The 24,163-nt window shown below is 61.0% G+C and overlaps 1 protein-coding gene and 1 long non-coding RNA gene across 4 annotated transcripts in view; one reads left to right on the forward strand and one right to left on the reverse strand.

Moving 5' to 3' along the window:
• Positions 1 to 466: 466 nt before the first annotated feature.
• The window catches only part of LOC308356420 (soluble calcium-activated nucleotidase 1), a 30,975-nt gene continuing 7,278 nt past the window's right edge, over positions 467 to 24,163 (reverse strand). The window contains exons 2-9 of one of the 3 annotated variants that reach the window (XM_080825402.1): positions 20,281 to 20,933; positions 18,222 to 18,425; positions 8,198 to 8,353; positions 6,761 to 6,841; positions 5,615 to 5,806; positions 5,027 to 5,158; positions 3,671 to 3,929; positions 467 to 1,887 (exon numbers count right to left, since the gene is read on the reverse strand). In XM_080825402.1, coding sequence (XP_080681528.1) covers positions 834 to 1,887; positions 3,671 to 3,929; positions 5,027 to 5,158; positions 5,615 to 5,806; positions 6,761 to 6,841; positions 8,198 to 8,353; positions 18,222 to 18,425; positions 20,281 to 20,911 — 2,709 coding nt within the window. In that variant the 5' untranslated portion in view covers positions 20,912 to 20,933 and the 3' untranslated portion in view covers positions 467 to 833. Of the gene's footprint in view, positions 1,888 to 3,670; positions 3,930 to 5,026; positions 5,159 to 5,614; positions 5,807 to 6,760; positions 6,842 to 8,197; positions 8,354 to 16,885; positions 17,344 to 18,221; positions 18,426 to 20,280; positions 20,934 to 24,163 lie in introns of those variants that run through there. The other 2 variants (XM_080825403.1, XM_080825404.1) reach the window with 2 other exon arrangements.
• On the forward strand, positions 6,920 to 8,186 carry LOC308356422. Its single transcript, XR_013968080.1, has 3 exons — positions 6,920 to 6,975; positions 7,576 to 7,735; positions 8,043 to 8,186. It is a non-coding gene; the product is annotated as an uncharacterized lncRNA (long non-coding RNA).

Here is a 24,163-nt window from a genome sequence, read left to right on the forward strand (position 1 = left end):
GTCTGTGGGTCGCCCAGTACCGTTCAGCACATCCTTCTGGCCAGTCCACCCTGTCGTGGGTGTTGTGGCCGGCCACCTTGCTGAGGGCCATGGAGGTTGCTTCCAGGTCCTATTCTACAGGCACGGGGTCCCCGACCCTGCACACACATGAGGATTGACAGAAGCGCGGAGCTGAGCAGTGGCCGCTCCTTCTCCCTGGAGCGCACCCCCCCCCCCAGTTTTCATGCACCGCTGCTCATTCCTCATGTCCCCACAGAGCTCTAACCCCGAGTGGGGCCCCCGCCACCCCCCGCATTTCCTTTGGTTTCCTTCACCTGTCTCTCCAATTTTAACAGCCCCGCGTGTCTGTCTGCTTGTGTCCTGACCCCCAGATTGTAGCTTCATGAGGACAGGGACTGTGTCTGCTCATTCTGTGCCCCAGGGCCCAGCACGCCCAACGCCCGAGTGCGGAATGGACTCATGACTGTGCACGAACACGGGAACCTGGGAATCCCCAGGCAATCTTAGTGATCTCAGATGGGGGACAGCAGAGGGCAGGGGAGTGAAAATCGGCGTGGAAAATCCAGCAGCTGCCCCACCCAGGTCCCTCTGCTTCTCCACCTGGAAACTAGCCGGGCGGCAGCGGTGTCGGGGTTGGGGGTGGGGAGTGGTCCTGGGACTTCTGGGCACAGTGGGAAGCATTTGTTGAAACCTTCCAGTACTTTCTCTAAGCTCAGATCCATGAAAGCAGGAGGGCCCTCTGGTGGCCACTATTAGGGATGTCTGCAGACGAGAAGCAGCTGGGGGTGGGGGTGCGCAGCTCTGGGAAGCCCCCGGGTTCTCTGCGCCCCCTTCTAGTCCACGTCCGAGGAGTTGGTCAGGTAGAAGGGGCGGATGACCGCTTGGTAGCTGCTGAAGGAGCCTGCCGGGCAGGGGAAGAGGGAGGCGCTCCGGGAACTGTTGGTGCCCAGGGCACTAGGGATCCTGGCCTTCCGTCCCTCAAAGTCGGTGACCTGGGCCACGAAGCGCCCCCCACAGACCATCAGGGCTTTGTTTTCATAGCCGATGGTGGGATCTGAGTAGTCAGACTTGGAGAGGCCCAGGAGGGGGACCTCGTCTGAGGAGCACGAGAACCCGTAGTTCCAGCAGCTCTGCACGGTGGGAAGGTAGACCAGAGACCAGGAGATGCGCTTGTTCTGGAACAGGAAGCTGGGGTGCTGTGGGGTCTGGAAGGACCGGTAGTTGTCGTTCCAATAGCCGGACGAGACCCGGGAATTGCCGGAGACGGAGGCGCTCCAGGTGGGCGAGGCGTACAGCCGGGGCCGGTAGGCGTCCTCGCTGAGGTTCAGGCCCCTGTACTGCGCCAGCAGCCGCAGCGGCACCGTGTGGAATTCCAGCGCCTGCAGGACCTTCTTCTGGAACAGCGCCTCGTGGCCCCCGTACAGGGACAGGTTGAACTGCAGCTCGAACAGCACCTCGGGCAGCATCATGGGGAACCGGATCTGCTCTAGCAGGCCTTCCACATCCCCGCGGGGAGGCTGCTTCTCCCGGCTCCACCCGTCCAAGGCCGTCAGCAGGGCCAGCTCGCTGGGCACGGCCAGCTCGCTCCTGGACAGCAGGATCCGCAGCAGGGCGGTGGGCACGGCCGGCCAGGCCTCGGCCTGCGTCAGGGCCTCGAAGTTCCAGGCCAGGAACTGCACACACAGCTCCTCCAGCGCGGGGTCCCGCGTGGCCAGGGCGTAGGCATAGAGGTCCAGGGGCGTCTGGAAAGAGGGGTCCTCGGGGAGGAGGATGGCAAAGAGACCGGCGCAGAAACTCTGCAGCTTCTGGGCCCCGTAGGCGGAGGCGAGCTTGTGGAAGCACTTCATGGACGTCAGGGAGACGGCCAGCCTCCGGGAGTAGAAGTACCTGGGAGGGGAGCGAGAGCTGAGCACCCGGCGTCCCCTGCCCCTGCAGGAAACGGGGTGCCCGGGCGTGTGCCGAGCCTGCCTCTCCGACACCACCGCCGACCAGGTGTTGCCCGCTGACCCACAGACACCCCCTGGGGTGCTACCCATCGCGAGGGGCATTCTGTGCCCCATGGATTTATCCTTTGGGTCAACCCACCTTCCCGTCCCAGGCTGGCTCAGAGCCATGTGCACAGACAAGCAGGCAGATCCCAGGGTCCCAGAGCACGAGGCTCCGTCCCTCCCCCGTGACCGAGGCCGCCCCACCACCTTCTGCTCTCCGCCTTCCCCGTCACTGCCAACCCCTTGGGTGGGCACAGGTGCCTGGAGCGGCGGTGTGGCACTGCCCCCTCTTCCCGCTGGCACAAGCCCAGCCGGACCCTTTCGGTCCCCGTCACCTGTCTCGTGCCCCCGTGACATGGGCGTCACCCCTGCTTGCCCCCTGTCCGCTTCCCCTGCCAACTGGGAGCCCCCGCTCCTGGTGACCCAGGGCACGACTCCAGCTGGGCCCGGGAAGGGGGGAGTGGGACGGGCACATGCCCTCATCCTCCAACATATCACAGAAATCCCTGACCCCACTGGGAGGGGCGCAGGCTAGCTACCAACTTCTCACGTGGCCGGAAAGAAACCATTTTCATCTCTTTCCGTGGCCATTTGTTGTTTTCTCTTATATGTCACTTCCCGCTGTATAAAGCTTTAGATCTCAAGAACAAAAAGAAGCAGTTCTTTTTAAATGGATGCTTTCTGAACACCGGCCCCCGGGAGGCCCCAGCAGGGCGGCCTGGCAGGAGGGCGACGGCCCAGGCGCAGGACAGGCTGGTCCCTCGTGTGTCAGTTTCCTCATCCAGGGCATTGGTTCCCGCGTGCTGCCGAGCCCACCACGTGCACAGCGCAGCTGGGTGCAAAGGCCTGGGTAAGACTTTGTGATGATTTGGGGTCACAGGGTCCCTGCCTTTCACACAAGCAAGGTCATTATGTGAGGAGTGGGAGGATGAACTCATAACTGGGTTGTAGGTTCTTGGAAATCTTATACCACATCCTTACGTTACCTAAGAGGTAGGGGTATGTGTGTTTGTGTGTGTTTCTGGGCCTCCTGATTTCTCCCCAACTACATGTATGTCTGGGCCTCCCCAGAGGCTGTGTGATGTGGTGTTGGGGGGCAAGTGGCCCAGACCCGCGGCCTTGAGTGTGCAAGGAGCCTCCTGCTCTGGGCGACCCCCGGGACTCCTTCCCAGCTCTGCCCTAGGCCCCTGTAGCCACCTCTCACCAAGCCGGGCCAGGCATTTTGTTCCTGGAGAGTTCGGAACCCACAGAGCACTGGAAACGTCTTAGAATAGTGGCAGTTACTCCGGGAGGTTTTTTATGCAGTGTTTGGTGAAAGTCGGTGTATCGGTGTGTGTGTGTGTGTGTGTGTGTGCACGTGGGTGTCAGTGCAGAGTATACACATATACACAGGAGTGTGTGAATGGGCGCGTGCACACAAGTGTGGCAGGGAGAGTGTGTGTACACACCGATGAGTGTGGAATGGACATGACTGTGAGCCCAGCCTGTGCACCCACGAGTGTGCACGCGTGCACGAGTGTGGTTGCACGCAGGTGTGTGTGGGGGTGAGTGTGCGAGTACGTGTGTGCCATGCACATGTGTGTGTTCATGAGTGCACCGGTGTGCTCGGCGCCGTAGCCCTGTGGTTCGCTGTCGGAGGGGACAGGCCTGAGCCCTGGTACCCCCAGCCCGGGAGCGGTCACCTGATGAAGTCTCTGACGACAGGCAGGCACTCCGCGTCCACCTCCATGGTGACCGTGCGGCCCGGCTCCTTCCACAGGGCCTGGGCCTCGGGGTTGGAAGACAGGATCAGCCTATGGGCACAGAAGTCCAGGCCCTCCTGCTGCTGGTCGCGCGCCCTCACCCTGATGGACAGGTCACAGCCCGTCTGGCTGTCGAAGATCTGCTCGAGGGCCGTGGGGAGCTCATCCGACAGGTCAAGGGTGTGGGTGCTCTGGGTTTCTGGGAGGGGCGGAGAGGAGCGCATGGTCAGGTCAGGCGCTGTCACCGAGAGCACTTCTCCTCCCTGGACTCAGCCTCCTCCCAGCCCCAAAGACCAGGGTGCCGCTCCCGGCTGCGACCCAGAGCCCCCCCCGCCCCCTCCAAGCACCCCGGGTTAGCTGCCCTGCTCCCCCACACTCAGGCGGCCCCTGCTGACTTCCAGAGCCCGAGGCCCCACTGTTTACAATCTGGACCCATCAAGCAGTGACCCATGTGGCCCCTTCTAAGAACCCAAACCTTCTCCCTGGCTTGACAGTCCGAAGAGTGAGGGTCTCTTGGAAACTCAGTTTCGAGCTTTGGGGTCCCCGGCAGCCTCCCTCAGGGACCAAGGCCTAGAGAAGCAACTCCTTGCCGCCCCCCTCCCCGTGACAGTCCCAACGCCGAGCTGAGAACTAAACCCACCTGGTCTGTCTGTGCCGCCAGCAGGTGTGAGTCGGTCCTGACACGTCAACCAGGTGGGTTCAGCCCCCCATTCCTCCGGCCCCCACTCCCACTGTGGGCTCCCCACCAGACTGCTCCCGGCCCTGCCCCCTCCCACACCCCACCGCGAGCCCTCCACGCCGCTGCCCTATCCTCGTATCAACGCTCTGATGTGCCCTCCGGCCCCGTGCGAAGCCCAGGAAGGACAAGGGACAACGGTGACGCTGGGCTCAGGGACTGCAGAACACAGAGCGCCTGGTGAGGTCGGCGCGTGTCGTGGGGCAGGGGAGGGGGGCCAGGGGAGAGGCGGGAGGGGCGGCCTTCCACCACGGAGCAGGTTGAAGGCACATTCTGCTTGCTGTGCAGGCATGTGGGTGCCGCCTTCCACGTTCCAGAACGAGGACTGACGACGGGGAGGGGCTGGGGTTTAGAGCAGCATCACGCAGGTGGCCCGTGCAGGTGGCCCACGGCTCTGGCGTGTCGGGCCCAGGTGAACACGGCCTCCACGAGCCGCTCCGCTGGAGGACGGTGGGGAGTTTGGGATCGCTGCTGGGCTCTGGAGGTTGTCCTGCCCCCTCTGGGCCTGGGGGCGTCCCAGGGGAACTTGGTGCGGAGGGTGTGTGTGCCCCAGGGCTCACCATTGGTGCAGACGGCGCTGGCGTCCTGACTGTGCCTACACCGGCTCTTCAGCCAGCCCAGCGACGTGCAGTTGGCCAGCGAGGGCTCCGTCCCTGTGCACTCCACCTCGTCCAGCATGACCGGGCCGGTGCCTGGTGGCACAGCAAGGAGGACGGGGGGCTGGGCGGGGCTTGGGGGGAAGGGCCGGTGCACGGGCTGCTCCCCCAGAAGCCGTGCAAAGGCGGGAGAGTGGCCACAGGGGAAGAAGAGCTCTGTGGGCCTCCCGACCTGCGACTGGGACCACGGCTCTCCATCCCTCCCGGTCCCCTGTGCCGTCCGCCACCCGGTAGGACCCGGGGCTGCTGGAGCGTACCTCCGGGTTTAAGCTTGGAACTCTGCCACAAAGCAGTCTCTGCTGAGCAGTTGGCCTAGTTCTGTGTCATCGGAACCACCCTCCCTGCACCAGACTCGGGGGGGGGTGTTTCAGGAAGGGATGCAGCCCGAGGGAACGGGGCGGCAGGATCCCCAGTGTCTGCCAGGGCTCTGTGAGAAGGAGGGCCACGCGCGGGGCTTGGGTGACGGTCCCTTCCCGGGGCAGGCAGGCCTACCTGGCCCAAAGGCTGCTCCACCCAGAGCCTCAGTGGCATTCGTAAACCCCAGGGCCCGGCAGACGACGCTGGCATCCGTCAGGTCCCACAGGTTGTCACACACGGTCCCCCACTGGCCTCTGTAGAAGATCTCCACGCGGCCCTCGCTGGGGGTGTTCCCGTCTGCCAGCCGCATGTCCCCATCTTCCGCGCCTACGGGGCTCCCGAGGGCACAGACATCAGCAGGGATGGAGGCCAGGCAGCCGGGGCCCCGTCCCAGCAGGGAACCTGCCCGTCACCTCCCCCACCTGGAAGCGTCACTTGTCAAGGTCCTCCCCGGGGGTGCCCACTGCCCCTGTAGCCGTATAGCCCCCCCATCCATCTTCGAGGGCTCCCCCACTGGGGAGGAGTGGGAGACAAGCATCCCCCCGAGGGTAAAGCACCTTTTCTTGTCTTCGAGGCCTGAGTCCTTCCTCCACACATAGACAAGGGGCGGAAGGGGGAACCAGGGCCCTAGCACCTGAGGGTGGGGGAGGTGGGGCCCCCGGGAAGAACAGCGGAGGAGGAGGGGCCCACGCTGCCCCCACCTGAGGGTGTATGGGGCTTGGGGTGCACCGTGCGCATGACAGCAAGGACCGCTGGGACGGCTGTGGGGGGAGTCCCGGGGCAGCAGGCCCAGGGACCCCCAGCCCAGGGACCCCCAGAAACACTGGCAGAATGAGTCGGGTGCAGAGACAAAGTGGGACTGTTCTGGGACGGGATCAGCGAGGGGCCGGGTGCCATGTCCGAGGGCAGTTCTCAGCTGGGGGAGTAGCCAGGCTCCATGGGGTCTCCTGAGCGCGGGGTGCAGAGAGCACGAGGACTGGCGTCCAGGACACTGGGAGTCTGACTGTGCGGAAGCGTCCTGATTCAGGCGCCACCCACCCCCGCTCCCCGCATCTGGTCTGTCCGATGGGCTCCTCCTGCTCCGTCCCTCTGGTTCCCACGGGATGAAATCAAGAATCCCTTGTTACCCCACAGAACCTACAAGCCACCATCACTTAGGATAACTAAGGGCTTCAAGCAGGAGAGAAGACCCGGGCTGACCCCAGGGACCTAGGCACCGAGCAGAACACTGCCCCGGTTCTCAAGGGGGAGTGGTGGCTTCTTAAACGCGGCACAGCTCACCTTGAGTCCCTGCCACCAGCAGCCACATCCAGAGGAACAATGGGACGGCCATAGCCTCTCCTGGGAGGGGAGGCCCTTGTCCTGGGGCGGAAGGAAGCCGCAGAGTCAGAAGGCAGAGCTGGACAGCCCTTGGGACCAGGCCCTGTCAGTCCGGGACCGTTTAGACCCTGGGTGTGGAGGACAACAGCCAGGCACCGTCCCTGCTCCTCTGAGCTGTGAGTGGGACGGGGACCCCTCAGCTGCTGGGGGAGGTGGGGTAAGACTTGCCCAGACAAGGGAAGGGGCCCGGGGAGGGCTCTGAGCAGCGGGACAGTAACAACAAAAGCCCTTCTCAGAGAACCAGGCCCTGGGCGTGGCCGCCGGCAGGGTTGGGAGGGAGGGGTGGAGGGAGGAGTCGGGGGCCTGCGGGGCCCAGACGGGAGAGGCCTGGGGGGCCTTGCTAACGGTTTGGCTTTATCTTCAGGCACTTGGACCCCTGGGGGAGTGCCTGGGAAGCTATCTGTGAGCCCCTGAAGGGAGGGGACGTATCAGGAGGCCACAGAAAGCCAGGCAGGAGTGACAGAGAGGGCCAGAGGAGGTGGCTGGGAGGGGGACGGAGGGGGATCAAGGCTGAAGTCTGGGACTGACTCTGCAGCTGGGTAGGGGCTGGGGGAGCAGGTGCCTGGGTGGGGACCTGCCTGAGGTCAGTGTCCCCAAGAACCAAAGGCTATGAGAAGCTGGGGCCACCAAGACCACACAGTCAGCCTGGATGGGGCCCGGGGGGTACGGGGAGGCCCAGCTCTTCCAGCTTCTGCCCGGAGTTCGTGCTTCTCCAGAATTCTTGGTGCTTGCTCCAACCTGCTCTCCACCTGCTGTGTCCCCGCCACGCCCTGAACATGGAGGAGCCAGTCCCTGTCTCTCGGGCTCCAGAGAATCTCGCGGCCCCCGCGGCACTCCTGGGCCCAGCAAGAGGCAGCTGTTGCAGGCACCCTACAGGTCAGGGCCTGCTGACCCCGAGGCAGCACCCCGCTTCTGCATTAACAATGGCCAATCGTGCCTGGTGTATTGGACGCAAACGTGGCTGCCCATAGGGTGCTCACGGCCACCTACTGTAGCCTGATTCCCTCTCCCACTTATGCGGTTGGGATAGGGACTGCTTGCCCCTGGCTCATTTGGTGCCTTTGGCAAATTAGAAAAAGATACTTTTCCCCTGGACAGGCGTAGGCCTGGGCTGAAATGCACAAACTGGGGAAAGCACACTGGGCTGAATTTCAAGCCGGCTTGCCCCTTTGTCCTTGTGCAGTGAGCAACCTGAGCAGCTGTCCATACAGAGAGACCTTCTGGATCTGGGAGCAGCCATGATGGTCCCTGGGCTGAGGAGGAGCACCAGATCCCCACTTGGGTACAAAGGGGGCGATTATGCCCACTAGGTGACATTGGGTAGAGAGGGACACCCACCTGAGAGCAGGAGGCACGAGCTTACCTGCCTGAGGCAAGTTCTGTCGGCTGCCCTGGAGCCTCTCCCCTTCCTGCCGCAGGCTCCCTCTGCAGGCTGTCCTTCAACCCAGAACACCCTCCCAGTGTGGAGTGTGGTCAGGCTGGTCCCAGGAAATACTAGAGAAAACAGTCTAGTTTCGATTCCTAGAAACCACCTGACTTGGGTTTCTTCTGGGGTTGGCTGCCGACAAGACTCCTTGGGCCCCTCCTCCCCCTCAGCTCTGACCGTGGGTGTCGGGGTGGCGGTGGCCCGGGCGGGGAGGCATAGCTGCCCATCACCAGAGCAAGACGGCCAAGAGCCATGCGTGAACATCAACAATCTTCCGAGCCGGATGGGCCCCCAGGGCTGGCGTTGGGGGAGGGCGGGAGGAGCGTAGGGGGAGGCGGGGGGGGGGGCAGGCACAGACAGGCAGGGTTGTGCCGGTGTGACCGGGGGTTCCCCCTGAATGCTCTGAGCCGTGTCCCAGGTCTGGCAAGTGGCCAGCAGGGTGGACGCCGCCGGGATGGCTGCTCACTCTGAGTCCGCCTGGCTCTGAGCGCTTGGCAGGCCTGACCCCCCCAAGAGGCCCCCCTCTGCGAGGCCACACGGAGCCATCCCCCAACAGCGGGAGGGAGGCTCCGAGACATGAGACAACACGCCCTGGTATGCAGCCGGCACGGGAAAGAGCTGGGCCCCCCACGCAGCAGCGACCCCCAGAGCCTGTGCTGGTCACCGGCAGAGGATGCCACCCACCCCCGAGGCCGGCTGTTCTCCCAGTGTCTCTCTCCCGGCGGGGCCGGGGACGCAGCCTCTGGAGTGGCTGTAGAGAGTGGAGCCCACCTTCCAGCCAGCCCTGGCCTCTGGGAGAAAGCGGCACCGCCGTTTCCCCTCAGGGAAGCACCCTCTCTCGCTCCCAGGCTGTGCTCTGAGGACCCCAGGCTCTCCCGGAGTCGAACCCAGAGCTGCCAGCTCAGAGCCCTGCGGGCCCCTTGCTACAGGGACGGTGTCAGGGAGGGCCCGTGAGGGCACCCAGCGCAGTGAGAGTCAGCTTCGCCTCTTGGAGGGACCCTCTAGGGGGCATGGGGCAGAGCCGGGACACGGAGGCAGCAGCAGGTCCTGATGCGATGGTCTGAGCCACTGGCTCCAGCTGGCCTCAAGTCAAGGTCAAGTCCTGGGATTTGCGGTTAAATGAGGCAATCAGCGCCCTCTATGTTTCGGTCACCTGCATCCCAAGGTTCTGGACGAGAGCTGTCCTTCGGAACGTCCCCCGGTCTGCACGTGAGAATCAGGTGGGAATTTTACCAACTCCTGATGCCTGTGTCCACTCGGTCACCGTCTCTGGGTGGGGACAGGCACCTTCCAGGTGGCTGCCCTGTGCAGCCAGGGCTGAGAGCCACTGGCAGGGACAGACCGTCTCCCCGGCGGCCTGTGGTCCCGGGGCTGAGGTCGCGCATTTAATGTCACGCATTTAATGGCTCTTTGCCCAAGACATGAGGTTTTGGGGAGTGCCAGGGTTCAGCCGACTCCCTCCAAGGACACTGCAGACATCTGGAAATAGGGCTGGCGGAAGAGACGGTGAGTCTTAAGACCCCACCTGGATTAAGAAGCTTCAGGTTTGCGGGCACAGAACCTCCAGAACCTTCCTCACACGGTTCCACGGGCCCCCCCCCCCCCCGACACGTGGCCCGTCAGGAAAAGGAGACAAGGAGGCCCTGCGGGAGGGGTTGGTGGTGTTGACCGCACACAGGAAACAGCCAGTTGTCCTGCCGGCAAAAACCTGTTTATTCCGGAAGAGCCGCGATTTGCAACCTGGACCAAGGAACCCACGCAGAGCCAGGGGCGGTCCGCGGGAAAGGCGGGAAAGGAGGGTCATTAGAAACAGAAAGGCCGGGAGTTGGCAGCATGGGGGCGTCTCCCAGGCTGGGCTGTCGTGGGGGAGGAGTGGGGAAGGTAAGTGGTGTGTGTGTGGGGGGGGGGCAAGCAGCTCCCTCCCGCTGGGTCTGCAGCAGCCACGGGCGCCGGCCGGGAGGGCGCCCCCTGCCGGCCACCCCGCTCCACTCTAACGGAGCTTCTCTTTCGTTAAGTTCACAGCGGCAAGTTTAAAACTCAAGTTGCTGAAGCCTTAGCCCCACAGTCCTGGGAAGTCCTTCAAGTGGAAGGGAGTAAAATACAGGATTGAGGCCTCTTTGCGGGATCAGCGTATCTGCTTCCCCGGGGCTGTCTGCAAGGGCACCACGGACCTGGCACTCGAGATGCCTGGTCCGGCGAGGAGTGGCTCAGTTCAGAGAAGGAGACTGAAAGCCCCGGACACCGCGGATGCCTGGGCCCGGCCGTGATGGTGTGCACGCTGCTGCTGTCCCCAGGAAGCCACGGCCACCGAGGCAGGAGAGATGGCTCAGCCAGCCTGTGGGCTACCCCACCTCCTGCCCAGTGTCCATGCCACCAGATACTGCCATGGACTGTCCACATGCGTGATGTTCACCCAGTGCTGGGAGCAGCTGCTCTTCTTAACCCCCTCTGTAGGTGAGAAAACAGAGGTGCGGACAGGCAGCATCCAGCTGGAAGGGAAGAAGCTGGGATTCAAACCCACACCTTTTCTTTTTAAAAAATTGGCTTGAGGGGCACCTGGGTGGCTCAGTGGATTAAGCCTCTGCCTTCGGCTCAGGTCATGATCTCAGGGTTCTGGGATCGAGCCCCACTTCGGGCTCTCTGCTCAGCAGGGAGCCTGCTTCCTCCCCCCTCTGTCTCTGTGCCTGCCTCTCTGCCTACTTGTGACCTCTGTCTGTCAAATAAATGAATAAAATCTTAAAAAAAAAATTGGCTTGAGAACAATCTACAAACAATAACACGTGTGGAGTGAATGAGTTCTGACCCAGACGGCAACCGGGACCACAGTCACGGTACACAGAATGTCTTCATTACCCCGACAGAACTCTTATGCGCCTTTGCAGTCAGTCTCCTCCAGCAGCCCCTGTCCCTGGCCACCATCGATCTGTCTGTGTGTTCTAGAATTCCATAGAAGTAGAAACATTCGGTCCGTAATGTTTCGTATCTGGGTCCTTCTACTGAGTGTGATGCTTCACAGGTTCATTCATGCAAATACCAGTGACAGGCTCGTTTCTGTCCTCTGTTCTCGCCCCCCAGACGGACGGACTGCCGTTTGCTTCTGCTTTTCTGTGTCGAGGCCATTTGGGACATTCCCGGGTTGCGACTGTTATAATAAAGCTCTTCGGACCGTTCGGGGAGCAGACTTGGTGTGAACCTAAGTTTTGTTCTCTTTTGTGTAAAATACCTAGGGATAGGATTACCCGGTCATATAGTAGATGTTGAACTTTTTTTTTTTTTTAAGTAGGTTCCATGCCGAGTGTGGGGCTTGAACTCACAACTCTGCGATCAAGATCTGAGCTGAGATCAAGAGTCAGAAGCTTAACTGACTGAGCCATCCCGGCGCCCCTAGATATTTAACATTTTAAGAAACTGTCTGACTGTTTCACGCAGTGGCCCGACGGCTCTGCATCCCCGCTGCCAAGCGTCGCAGTGTCCCTGCCAGTCTAAATCCTCACCGACCCTTGGTGTCGCCAGTCTCCTTAACTGTACCCATTCTGGCGGGAGTGCAGCAGGGCCTCATAGCGCCAACGCCGCTGAGCTCTCGTACGCTTGCTTGTCGCTCGTACGTCCTCTTTGGGGAAGGGCCTGTTTGGAGCTCAGGCGCGTTTTAAACGGGCTGCCTGTCTTCTTACTGAGTTGTCCACGTCCTCTACACACTCCGAATGCAAGTCCTTTAGCAGATGGGATCTGCAAATCTTATTTTCATCTTTCCATGCCTTTTCATCTTAACAGCGTCCTCTGAAGGACGAAGGTTTCAAATCTAGATGAAGCTCAAAGTATCATTGTTTTGGTGACGTGCGGAAGATGTCTCTGCCCGACCCAAAGTCCGTGGTCTCCTGGAGTTTCGTAGCGTTCGTTCTTGCCTTTAGTTCTATGATCTACCCTGAGGTAATTTTGCGAATGGTGGGAGCTAAGGGTTCCAGTCGTTGGTCTCCACAGAGATCAGACTTGTCCCCACGCCACTTACGCAAAGACAACCTTCTCCCCCACTAAACTGCCCTGGCCCCTTGGCCCCGAAGCCATGGACCACACACATAGGGGCCTATTTACGGGCTCCTTTCTGTGCCTTCGATGTACAGGCCATTGTTCTCCTGCCAATATGACAGCTTTGATTGCTTATGGCTTAATATATATGAAGTCCGGAAGCCAGAGAGTGGAAGGCCTGTGACTCTTTCCATCTCAGATTCAGCAGTCCCGTCCGTCGAGACGGCACCTCGTCCCGTGTACTCGGGCTTTGATCTCATCCGTGTTAGCAGTTTCGGTCTATACGCCTTCCCCGTGTTTGTATCTAACCATTTCCATCTATTTTGTGGTTTCCAGTCACTCGCTGTAGCTACCCAGGAATGTTAGTTTCTGTACGGGCACCATGCGTCCCTTGGCTTTGCTAAACTCAACTGCTAGTTCCGGTGGCTCTTCTTTGGAGATGTCTTGGGCTTCTCCATCCAGTTCATCTTGTCATCGGCAAGTAGAGCCAGTTTTGCTCTTTCTCTTCCAGTCTGAGTGACTTTCTTGTCCTTGCCTCACTGCGCTGTCCGGGACACCCCGTCGGACGACGGCGACGAAGCGTGGTGACATAGCGACGGTGCTTACAGGCGTGGTAAGTGGAAGGGTCGCACCGGAGAAGGCTGCGTGCGGGGAACAGAGCTTCACTGAGGTTGGCAACGTCCGCTGTTTAAAATGATTTCACCGTAAGAAGCTAAGCCGTGGTGCGGGGGTGGTGACAGTGGCCTTTCTTGCCTTGTTTCCAGAGGAAACCCTCCAGTCTTCCAGCACCAAGGAGGACCTGAGCTGTAGGGTTTCGCATGTGCCCTTTACCAGGTTAGAGACGTTCCTTTTCCGCTCGGTTCGCTAAGAGTTTTGTTTGCTTGTTTTAAAATCATGAATGGGTAGTGCGTCTGGTCAAGTCCTTTTCCTGTATCTTTGGAGATGATCATATGGTTTTTCCTTCTTAGTCTGTCCATGTGGTGGATTTTGGCGATTTTCGAATATTAAACCAATCTTGCATTCCCAGAGTAAGCCACACTTTCTCCTGAACTATTTTCACTTTCATATGCAGCTGGATTCAACCAGCTAAACGTTTGCCGAAGATTTTTCATCTGTGTTCATGGGGGGATACTGGTCTGGATTTCTTTCTTTCTTTTTTTTTTTTTTTTGGTAATATATTTGTCTGGTTCTGGTATCAGGATAGTGAAGCCCCCATAAAATGAGTTGGGAAGTGTCCAAAATCACAGAAGATTTTGTGGGGGCTTGGCATCATTTCTTCTTCAAATCTTTGATACAATTCACCAGTAAAACCATTTTCTTTGTGTGAAGGCATTTCATTTTTGTTTTATTTAGATCTTTTTAACAATTTTATTAAGGTACAGTTTACTTTGGAACTTACCAACTGGAAGTGTACATGACAGGGTTAACAGGGGGAAGAAATTAATCTCAGTCACTTGTGTTTCACTCCGTCCCGAAGTGGCTTTTGGGAGTTTTCTTTCTGCTGATCAGCTGCGCGCCGAACAGACGGAGAACCGTGGGGGCCGAAGTCACCGCGTGCGGTGCCCAGAGGCTCACGGCTTCTCAGAGGGCCGAGGGCGGGTTTTCGGATCCTTGCTCCTTGCTTTGTGATGCCGTCTCCTCCCGCCCCAGGCTGACGCGCTCCTGCGTCTCCCTCACGGCTCTCCTGGGACTGTTCTTGCCAGGATCGCCAAGAACACTGGGTCCTCCTTGTCGCTCAGTCCGCGGATACTTCCAGACCTTCCTACTTGACCTCCCTGCGGTGTTTGGTGGTGGGTCGGGCTCCCGGCAGGAAACAGAAGGCTCCAAACCGGGGTCACCGAGGGAGCTTAAAGAAATGGGTTAGTTACAAGGTGTGAGTGAGCAGGGGAGGGACACCACGGGGGTCGAGTGGAATCTGGAGCTCGGCCGCTCTCGGGCCGGGAGGGACCAGGGCAGGGAGGCTGGAGCACAGGCTGAGAGAGTAGAGGGACTCGGCTCGTGCGATCGCGCCCGAGGCAGCCCTGCGGGAGGGAATCAGGGACCCCCAGCTCATCCTCCTGCCGGTCAGGGTCATCTCAGAGGGCATAGGTAAGGCTCACTCCGGTCAGTCTCTGGGGACCAGAGCAGGGCAAGGAGGGGAAAGTAGGGTCTGAGGAGACAAAAGGAACTGTGGGCGCACTTGGCTTTAAGACCTCACGCTCTCGTGGTTTCTCCTCTTCCGGTCCAGGCCTCCCTTTCCAGTGCTCCGGAGGCTTGGACGTAGAGCTTCCTAGGATCCTGCCGCCCTCGGAAACGGTCTCATCCCCGCAGCTTCACAGCCACGCTAACGAACCCCTAACGGGTCTAGCCCTCCTTCCTGGGATCCTCCTCCTGCCCAGTGATCCGGGGCGCCCCAGTGCCCGGGCAGCCGCGGGGGGGTGGGGGAGCGCACACTAACCGAGCGAGCATCGGGCCACTCCCGACAGCATCCTCCCTTTACAGACGAGGAACCCGAAACAGAGAAGTTAGGGCAGCTGTCCCAGGTCACATGCAAGTGTCAGGGCCAGGACTGGAGCCTGCGAGTGGCTGCCCAGCCTGTGATCTTAACCACCACGACCAAAAGAGCCTTCTTCAGATTCAGGAAAAGCCGGGACTGGATGATTCATTTTCCAGAAAAGTCTTTCCCCATCTGCCGATGGTGCCTGTCCCGTGAACTCCCATGGCATGTCAGACCCCAGCCCCAAAACAGAAGGACAGAGCGCACCCCTCAGACAGCTGTCCTGTGAAACCACCGTGGCTCTGGCTTTCCCGCGCAGGCCCTCAGCCACCACCCAACACGGACCAGGAGACAAAGAGAACTCACAGTCCCCTCTGGCACTTTATTGTTTGCACAACAACGGCTCCAGTTGGAAGGAACACAACCCTTCCGCGGACAGTAGCAGATACAGAAACCAGAAAACCCCTCTCACTTTAAAGAGTGGAAAATCACAGACAGTGCAAATGCTCTTCAGGGCACCTAGGCCGTGGCTGGAAGGTCTCAACTTGGTGACTGATCCGAGCCCTCCGACTCTCCCAAATTCGCCTCTGTCTTAAAAACTTGCGCTGCCCCAGCATCAGTGACATTCATCAAGAAGGGGGTCGGGGAGCCCGGCCAGGCAAAGTCAGAAGACCTCGTCTTCCAGGCGAGGTCCGGCGGGAACCGAGTTCCAGAGCAACGTGTCGCATTCTCTCGCGGCCTGTCCTGCCGTGGAAGAAACACACGGCAGCACAAGAGGGACCTCACCGGGTTCCTTCCTAGAGTCGGTGAGAAAAGTCTGACGGCCGTTCCCAGGCCATCCCCCTCAGCCCCCACATCCTCCTGAGGGGAGAGGAAGCTTTAGGGGAGGGGCGCTATGGGCTGACGGTGGGGCCCTTCTTGGCTCCGGGCCTGCCTCACCTGTCCTAACCCCCTGCCTTTGCCTGGAGCATGGAGAAGAGGCCAAAGGATGCAGACAGGCAGGTTTGTGCGAAGTTTCTAGAAAGAAAGACTGCAAAGCTCCCCAGGGAAGGGGGAACAAAAGGTCAGGGGATAGAAGCCTTGGGGCCAGGCAGACACCACCACTACCCTCTGGAGGACAGAGCCCAGCGCCCGGGACCCAGGGCGGGTGTGGCAGGACACAGGGTCCCTCTTGGGTCAGGAAGTACAAGATAGTCATTTGCGGAAGCCTTTCAAGGCCTGACAAGTTCTGGGAGCTGGTCATAGAAAGCAACGCTTCGCCTTCGTATCCTTTGACCAAGGACTTGGAAATGTTCAAAACTTATCTTACCAACGGTGAGAACTTAATTCCAATCTCCTCGCCGCTGGAAATGAAGTTGTTAACTGTGGGACTTTGCTCTGTGCGATCAGATTTGGTGGTTCCGAGAAAGGAAATTGGTTTAATTAAAATAAGTTAATAATTACAACTTCAAAGTGCTGCACGGCCACAGAAGTTTCCCCGGACGGAGAACTGGAGTCGGCCACGCGGCGTGGAGACCGTCTGATGTGAGGCTGAGGACAAGCGAGGGAGCTTGCGTCCTTGCCGGCAGAATCCGGAGGCGTCCCTGGAGTGCCCTCACCCACCAGCCCTGCGACTCTCTGCAGTGTAGACAGACGCTTTCCCAGGAACCTGGAGAACTGGATTTAATGCACGAGGTTCACGAAGAAGGAAGAAAAGGAGGTGGCCTGGGAGTTCCTGACGGGCCGGTCAGTCACTTCGGACTCGCTGTCTCGTTCCCAGAGGGGCACAGTGCTTGACGCATAGCAGGAGCTCAACATACATTTATTGAGCGGAGGAACAAACAGAAAGAGGAGAAAGAGAGGCCAGAGGGAGGAAGGGCGAGGCCAGGTTACGGTGGGGGGGGGGGCCCAGCTCAGGGTGCCTGCAGGGACGGCTCCCGCCACCAGATGGCAGCGCACACATGGGTCGGTGCCCCGTGGGGACCAAGCCGCTTCCCCAGCTCCCGGGACTCGGGGTTCCGCCACACCACGCCACGCAGCCTGGGGCTGAACTCCCTGAACCAGGCAAACACCTCGGAGTTCCGAAAAGGAAAAGGAAGCAAAACAAAACACCACAGAAAAGTGCAGTCTCTGGTTTTTATGGAATTCGAGTCCTGATGGAGCTGAAAACAGTCCACCTCTGGGCCTCGCTGGTTTGAGTTTTGTCCGTTTAAATAAACTCTATTCCTTCATATTTCACGTTGCCGATCTTGGTCTCAGGCAGTAGGAAACGGCCGTCCAGTGTGAAGGCCATGATGTAGGTGGCGATCTTGCCCCCGTCCTCCTCAGACTTGAGGGCCACAATGATCTGGTCGTCGGTGTTGGGGATGAACTTGAAGGAGGAGAAGCCGTGCGTGGGCACCACGTCCCCGACGCGGCTGACGGAGATGTCGCCGAAGTCCTGGGCGGCGCTCAGGAGCAGGTTGGTGCCCTTGTGCTCGTCGTCCTTCTCGCTGTACCGCTCGTGGCTGGCCCGGCGCGGCAGGAAGAACCATCGCTGCAGCGTGTCACTCCAGCAGGCAGATTCGTGAATGAGGTAGCCTGGGGACACACGACAGACCCACAGGTCACCAGACTACCCAATGGGCCTGGCCCCGCCCCACCCGTGACCAGATGTGGGCAGGACGGTCCGCCATACGGGAGCGCGCCCGCGGTGCCTCCTTCCCCGCACAGGCTTTATGCCGCGGACACTGCGAGGCGGTGGCCTGTCCTGTCCGCTGGGGCAGCGTCCCCACTCAATCCTCTTCGGACCTTCCTCTGTCCTATAGGCCTCTCCACCTGTCCTTGTTCTAGATTATCCAGAGTAACAAAGACCACACAGGCCCTTCTGTCCTCGGCGCCCCATCTCTGGTCACCTGTGGCCATGAGTTCTGCTGGCATCTCTGTGTCCTTGGTGCTGAGGAGCACAAAGCGGGACCAGGGGAAGGGAGCGGGGTGAACGAGCAGGTTTGATTGGTCAGGCAGAGGTCGGGGTCGGGGGAGAGGTTGCTCAGAGTTGAAAAGGAAGTAGCATGCCTTCTATCTGGGGGCGAAGCAGTGTCCTCAGCGTCATACTCCCCAAGCCTAGAGCTGCCTGTCCACTCTGAGCAGGACGACCCCCCACCACACACGGCGACAACTCTTGGAAGGCGAGGCGGAGAGCCAGCGCTCTGTCGGGGGCGCGACAGCCAGAGAGCTCAGCGGGAGGGGGCTGCAGTCTGACACAGTGGGAGGCCATGTGTCGGGGCGAGTGAAGGAAGGGCAAATGGCTCCTGTCCCCAGAAGCCACTGGCCTGTGGGAGCGGCCATCACGGACAGAAATCAACAAACGTGAGCCCCGAATGACCCTGCGGTGGTTTGGAAGCAAACGGCTGGAGAAAGCACATGCGCAGCACGCCAGCCCCTGTCAGACGCCCCCCAAGGCGGGGCCAGGCCCTTACCTGGAGGCTGGATCCCTGCAGCGGCCCGCAGAGCATTGTAGCTGGACACCCAGTTCTCGTGGTCCACGCTGCCTCTGCAGCCCACCACCTTCACCCACTCTGGGTTTTCGTTCATCACCTCCCCCGTGCTGGTGGTCCACTCCTTGCCCAGGCCGCCCACATACAGATGCTCGTCCTTTACAGCCAGCCACTCGGCCTTGAAGCCTGGGGACAAGGAGACGAGGGGGCATGCCTGAGAGAACAGCCACCCCTCTGCTCCCCGGGTTCCCGTGGCGTCCGGCGACGTTGAGTGTCGGAGATGACCCATGCCGGACTTCCCACGAGGCGGTGATGAGAGGGCAGGGGGCAGGACAGCCTGGCTCAGGCTCCGTTCCCAGAGGGTCGGCAGTCGGGCACCTCCCTCCGCCTTCTACGCTCTCCCCTCCCCACCCTCTAGGATGTGTCACGTTCTCTTTGGCCACTGGGTCCAGGAACCCTCCGCTGGGACGGCCTCTCCTAAACGGATTCCAGTGCCTCCTGCCACTGGCACCTCAGCTGCCTGCCCATCCACTCCCAAAGGCCCTGCCCGCCGCTCGTCAGTCTCCTCCGATCCGCACGCTGCTTCTCAAGCCGTACGCCCCAGCCTCAGGACCCCTTCAACCCAGGGCCGAGGAAGTGTCTGGGGTGATTACCACGGCAGAGAGCGGTTCCCCACCACCATGCCTGGTGCCCACAGAGAGCAGGGGAAGTGCCAGCAGCCAGAGCTAAGAGGGGCTGGTGGGGGCGCCCGCAGTCCGCGCCGAGCACTGTGATCATTCATTTGCCGTGAGCCTGACCTGCAGGCTGCAGTGCCCTCAGGCTGTGCGGGGTGCGCCCCCCCACCCCGCACTGTGTTCTAGACTGCGCTTGCTTTCCCAGATGTTCTGCAAGCTTCTCGCTGGCACTGAGGACCCAGAGCAGTGGCCCGCCCCGAGCAACGGCAGCAGCCAGCAGAATGCTTCTCTGCGGGCGGCTCTGGAGGGACCTGCTGAGCTCCCATGGTCCCAGCGGCCTCGCCAGCTCCCCTGGGTCACGTTCCAGAAGAGACCCTCTCCCTTTACCAGGCCTTCCGTTCTTTCCGATGACCCGACCACAGGGCAACCCAAGGCTCTGCTTTCTTCCTGACCCAGCGGGGAAGACCTCAACTACGACGGCTGCCCATGAACGCGGACCGACTACAGCAGGAAACGGGCAACCCGCATCTTCTCTGAAACTTGCTCCAGATAGTTCCCGGCCCATTGCCCCAGGCCTGGGCAAGCGCGGAGGGGTTTTACAACCGCGAGGAGAGCTGGCAGACAGCGTGTGTCCCACGGGCCCCGATGGTTGCTGCCATTCCTTTTCTGACCCGAGAGGGGCCGGCAGCACGCAGGTTCCTGGAGCGTGCGCACCCACGCGGGGCACGGGGACGAGCACGGAGGCCTCTGTCCACACCCGCGCCCGCGCCCAGCGCCTCCCTCGCTCTGTGCTCCCCCTGCCTGAACGCGGTAACTCCTTTCCAGCACACAGCAGAGCAGCGGGTCACAGGAGTTCCAAGCTCGGATCCCACTTGAGCCCAGTCACTGCCACCCACGCACAGACCCTCCTGCTGCCGTGTCGGCAGAAGGGAGAGCTGGACAGCGTACATTTACCTTCTCAGTAAAGTCTCAGTTCAAAATGGGAGCAATCTGACCCCACGGCTTAAAGGTACGATGTGTGGGGCTGTCATTCCCACATGCTCTGAAGACCCCTTGAAGACGTAAGAAGGGACTCATTCCCAGGAGCGCCGAGAGCGGCGGCGACACGGCCCTCACACTTGTCCTGGGAAGGACCCGCTTCCTGGCCAGTCTTCTAGAAACAAGCTCCTACTGTAGAGACGGCTTCGGTGTGAGGCCAGCGGGGGTGGGGTGGGGGGCGGCAGCTGTGGGTCGGAAGGAGGGAGATGGCTCTACCTGGTGGTCTCTGCCCCCGTCGTGTGACTGCTTTACCACACGTGCGCAAGCCAACGCAAACCCCGCCCCCACCACCCCAGCCGAAGCCGGGAGACTGGGAGGGCCCGACTTACCTTTCCCTACAGTTCCGTCGCCATCGGACAGAATCACCCATGGCACGGCTCTGGTACCCTCGATCTGGTAGATGACCCCGGTCCGGTCGTCCACAGAGTAGAGTCTCCCATTGAAGACGATGAGCTCAGACAGCTCCATGCCCCGCCCCTTTTCAGCTAGGTGGGACTCGAGGATCCCGTGGCCTTTGTCCCACTCCACGGCCACCTTGTCCCCGCTGTCTGACAGGGTCAGATAGCCCTTCTTCAGGTAACTGAACCAGGTATTTTCCTCTTGGGCTCTAGACTCTGTGTCCAAGTCGGCAATAACTGCGATTCGGTACCGAGTCCCGCCCGGCGTCCTCTGGGGGGCAGACAGGGGGTAGGTGTCATTGTACCGGTCAGCAGGCACCTGGCTGAGCCTCCAGTTGTGGGTGTTGGGTGCAGGGGGCCTGCCTGGGGGTGGGCGGTGGGAGTAGAGCAGCCAGAGGACAGCAGCGCCCACGAAGGACGGCAGGATCACTTTCCAGCGGGGACGGAAGCGGGGGTCCGCCGCCTTGGTCATGGACGCCAGCACCGGAAGGCCCCCCACACTTATCCGGAGGGAGTGCATAGGCTCATTCCATTCCAGGTGGTTGGAGGGCTGGACGGGCATCAGACCGAAGGGCAGGCGGGACCTGGGCACCCAGACAGAGAGGACAGGGGTCAGTGACCTGCAAAGTACAGTGGCTTTCCAATGACTAGAAGGTGCACGGCCCGAAGGCTGCTGTACCCAGAACGGCAGGGCCGCTACTTTGCGGCCATTGTCACTTCCTTGGCTTAATTAAACACTGAGTCTAGCAATATCTTTATTTACTCTTAGTTGGCAGGATGAGAAGTCTTCCCAAAGCAGAATTCTTCCGTCTGCTCCGTCTTGACTGGCAAGACAGAAAGCTCAGTGAGGGCAAGTTCTGTGTAGGCTGGTGCTTTGCCAGCTTAGAAAGAGGGAGCCGCAGGGGGCGAGGGAGGGAGTGGGGGTGCTGAGGGGTCTTGGGGGCACAGGGCGCAGAGAGGTCCCACTGTGTATGCTCGTCAAACATGATCTCATTCGGGCAGCTCTCCCCGAGGGCTCTGCTCCCAACAGCAGCCTCCACATCCCCTTCCTGGGTATCTGCCACCCCCCATGACATCACGTTACACGGCAGTCGGTGGGCTCCGCTGTGTCCCACGCTCCCAGGACAGCGCACAGGGGAGACATCTGCTCACCCAGGGAGTCCTGACTTCCGCCTGGGCTAGGATTCTGTAATATTAATATAAGCATAACGCAGACTTAGGCTAAATGAAACAATTCTGTTTTTGGCTAAGTCTAGCCTCTGGCGCCCTTCTGTTAATGCAAATGACAGAGGAACCAGCGTCTGACCCGCCCTCCGGCCTGGAGCCTAGCATCGGTGCACCGGCCCCAAAGCACAGCGGGCCTCACTGGGGGCCTGGCTTGGCCTGGGACCCCGGCGCGCTCTGAGGTGCAGCAGCACAGCTGGGGGGCGGCGGCTGGCAAGGGCTGTCGTTCCCCACCTGCCCCAGCTTCCGTCCCCAGCAGAGCATGTGGCCTGGTCGGCGAGGCCACTGCGGCGCCAGGCCCGCGTCTGTCTCAGGGCGGCTGCCAAGCTGGGGGGGGCAGACTCGGCAGAGCCCTGGTCTGCGGCTCTCGCCCTCTGTCTCCAGTTGTGACTCAGTCTGTCCCCGCCCAAGACAGGCCCCCGGCTGAAGCACGGGGGCACCTCTGCCCCCTACCCCCAAAACAACCAACAATGGGACTTCAGGGGCAGACGCTCCTCTCATTGCCGGGGGGCAGCGGGGCAGGGTGGGGACTGGGCAGCTCCACACCACCCAGGCCTCTCCCCGCACCCCAGTCCACGCGGCCCACGCGCAGGGGCTGCTGGGGAGCTCCCGTCCACACCACAGGCCGCTGGCACCGAGGGTGGAAAGACCCGGCAACAGTTCCACGTGGAAGCCTTTCCTTCTCTGGCTTTTGGGCGGATGTTTGGGTTTTGCCCATAGGCTCAGGTGCCCAAAAGGGACCTCTAAGGAGCAAGCAAGGTGCCAGGAGGGTGCCATGTGGGCTGGGGGGCCGGGGAGCAGGCTCAGGAAACTCCCCCCCTCCTCCCTCAGGTGCTGTCCCAGGCTTCCCTCCTGGGCCAGGGCGCTCTCCTCCCCCAGGAAGTGGCTCCGTCGTGGCCACAGAGCTGGTGGCTGAGCCTCCTCAGCGGGGAAACGGGGGTCCCGGCTGCTGCCCCTCCTCGACTGCGCCCAGCCCTGGATCTTCGCAAACCGCGACTGGGCCCAAGCCACCCAGCCTGGAGCCCCTGCGTGACGTGGCCGCTGGGCTCTCGCCTCCCACCTCTCACCTCCTGTTCCAGATTCTGCCGGGGTTCCTAACGCATTTGGAACTTACGATTTCCAAGTAAGTCTTATTCCCTCGCCCCCAACTCCTCCCTCCGGAATAGCGCTGCGGATGGGGTGCAGCTACATTCCCACCTGCCTGGGGCCAGATTTTCACCGGGAAGCTGTGACTTCCCTTTTGTGACTGTCACCTGTCACTGAAAAGGGGGAGACGCTCTTTTCTGTGCGAGGCTGTTCTGCGACCAGAAGTTCTGAACCATGAGCCCCTGGAGCACCCCAGGCTTGGCCCCAGTCTCCTTCCACAACAGCTGCTCCGACAGGAGGCCTGTCCATTCGGTCGCCCCTCCACCCAGCTCGCCCCCTGCACTCACTTGCTGCCACGCTCCTCCCTGCTGACCTACGTGCCCCAGAGCCAGAGACCCCTGCTACCCACGCAAGCAGCTCAGACCCTGTCAGCATGTGTTGGAGGAGGAAACCCTCCCTACTACCGGGCCCCTGCCGGGACCTCACCCCTCCAAGCCGGCTCCTCTGCCGCTAACTGGCCGCCACAGCCCTCGTGCACCCCTGCCCAGGCCACTCCTTCCCCCGCACGGCTGCCTCACTTTCTTCTCTGGATGCCCCTCAGGAAGACGTGGCTGCCCGCTGCCCCAAGACGGCCCTGCATGCCTGCCCACTCGCCGGCATGGCAGCTTATGTCATTACTTCCGCTCTACCTTAGCGCCGCGGGGCAGGGACTAGCCCACCGTGAGCTCACAGCCCAGGTCCACAGCGGGGCCCACAGTGGAAACTCTGCATACATTTGCCAAAGGAATGACAACCATGCCCACACCTGCAACAGCCCTCAGCTCCAGCCCTGCCTCCCGCCCCCAGCTGTCACACCGAGCGGTAGCCTGGTGTCCCCGTTGTGATGTGTGGTCCTCCTGGCCCCTGGTCTGCACCCTCTCCATTCCTGAGTCACCATCCTGCCATCGGTCATCTCGGCACATCTCCTGTCTGCTGGCTTCCCGCAGAGGACGTGGGGGCCCAGGGTAGAGCCCCATACGCACACCTCATGCACCAGGCTGCCTGGCCCTGGTCCAGGGGCTCCGGGGAACAAGAGCCCCCATCCTGCTGCCTGGGGATGGTTCCGCTACGCCTGCTCTACTGGGTCCTTCGCCTCCTACATTCGTGTCCAAATCTGCCACCCGAGGAGCCATCTGATCTCCAGGTTCTACTCGCAGGTATGCTGAAAGCACCCGATAAATACTGCGGACGCATGTTTATCCGTGAGCCAGCAGAGAACCATCCTCAACCCCCGACACCTTGGCCCTTCCCTGGCCCTCACCGTCCTGAACAGCAGTGGTGAGTCCCCGATTCTGAATGGAGAAAGAACCCCTTTCCACCCTGAGACACCTTGGTCCCTCCCCGTCCCTTACCACCCTGGAAGAGCAACCCTCCCTCGGTCCCTCCAGGATGCTCCATGTCCCACAGCTGAGCCTCCTGCCAGCAGGGACCGTGAGGCCCCACGGCGACACTCTCCCAGGTCCTC

The sequence above is a fragment of the Martes martes genome (assembly GCF_963455335.1).
Source record: "Martes martes genome assembly, chromosome: 16".
Lineage (NCBI taxonomy): Eukaryota > Metazoa > Chordata > Mammalia > Carnivora > Mustelidae > Martes > Martes martes.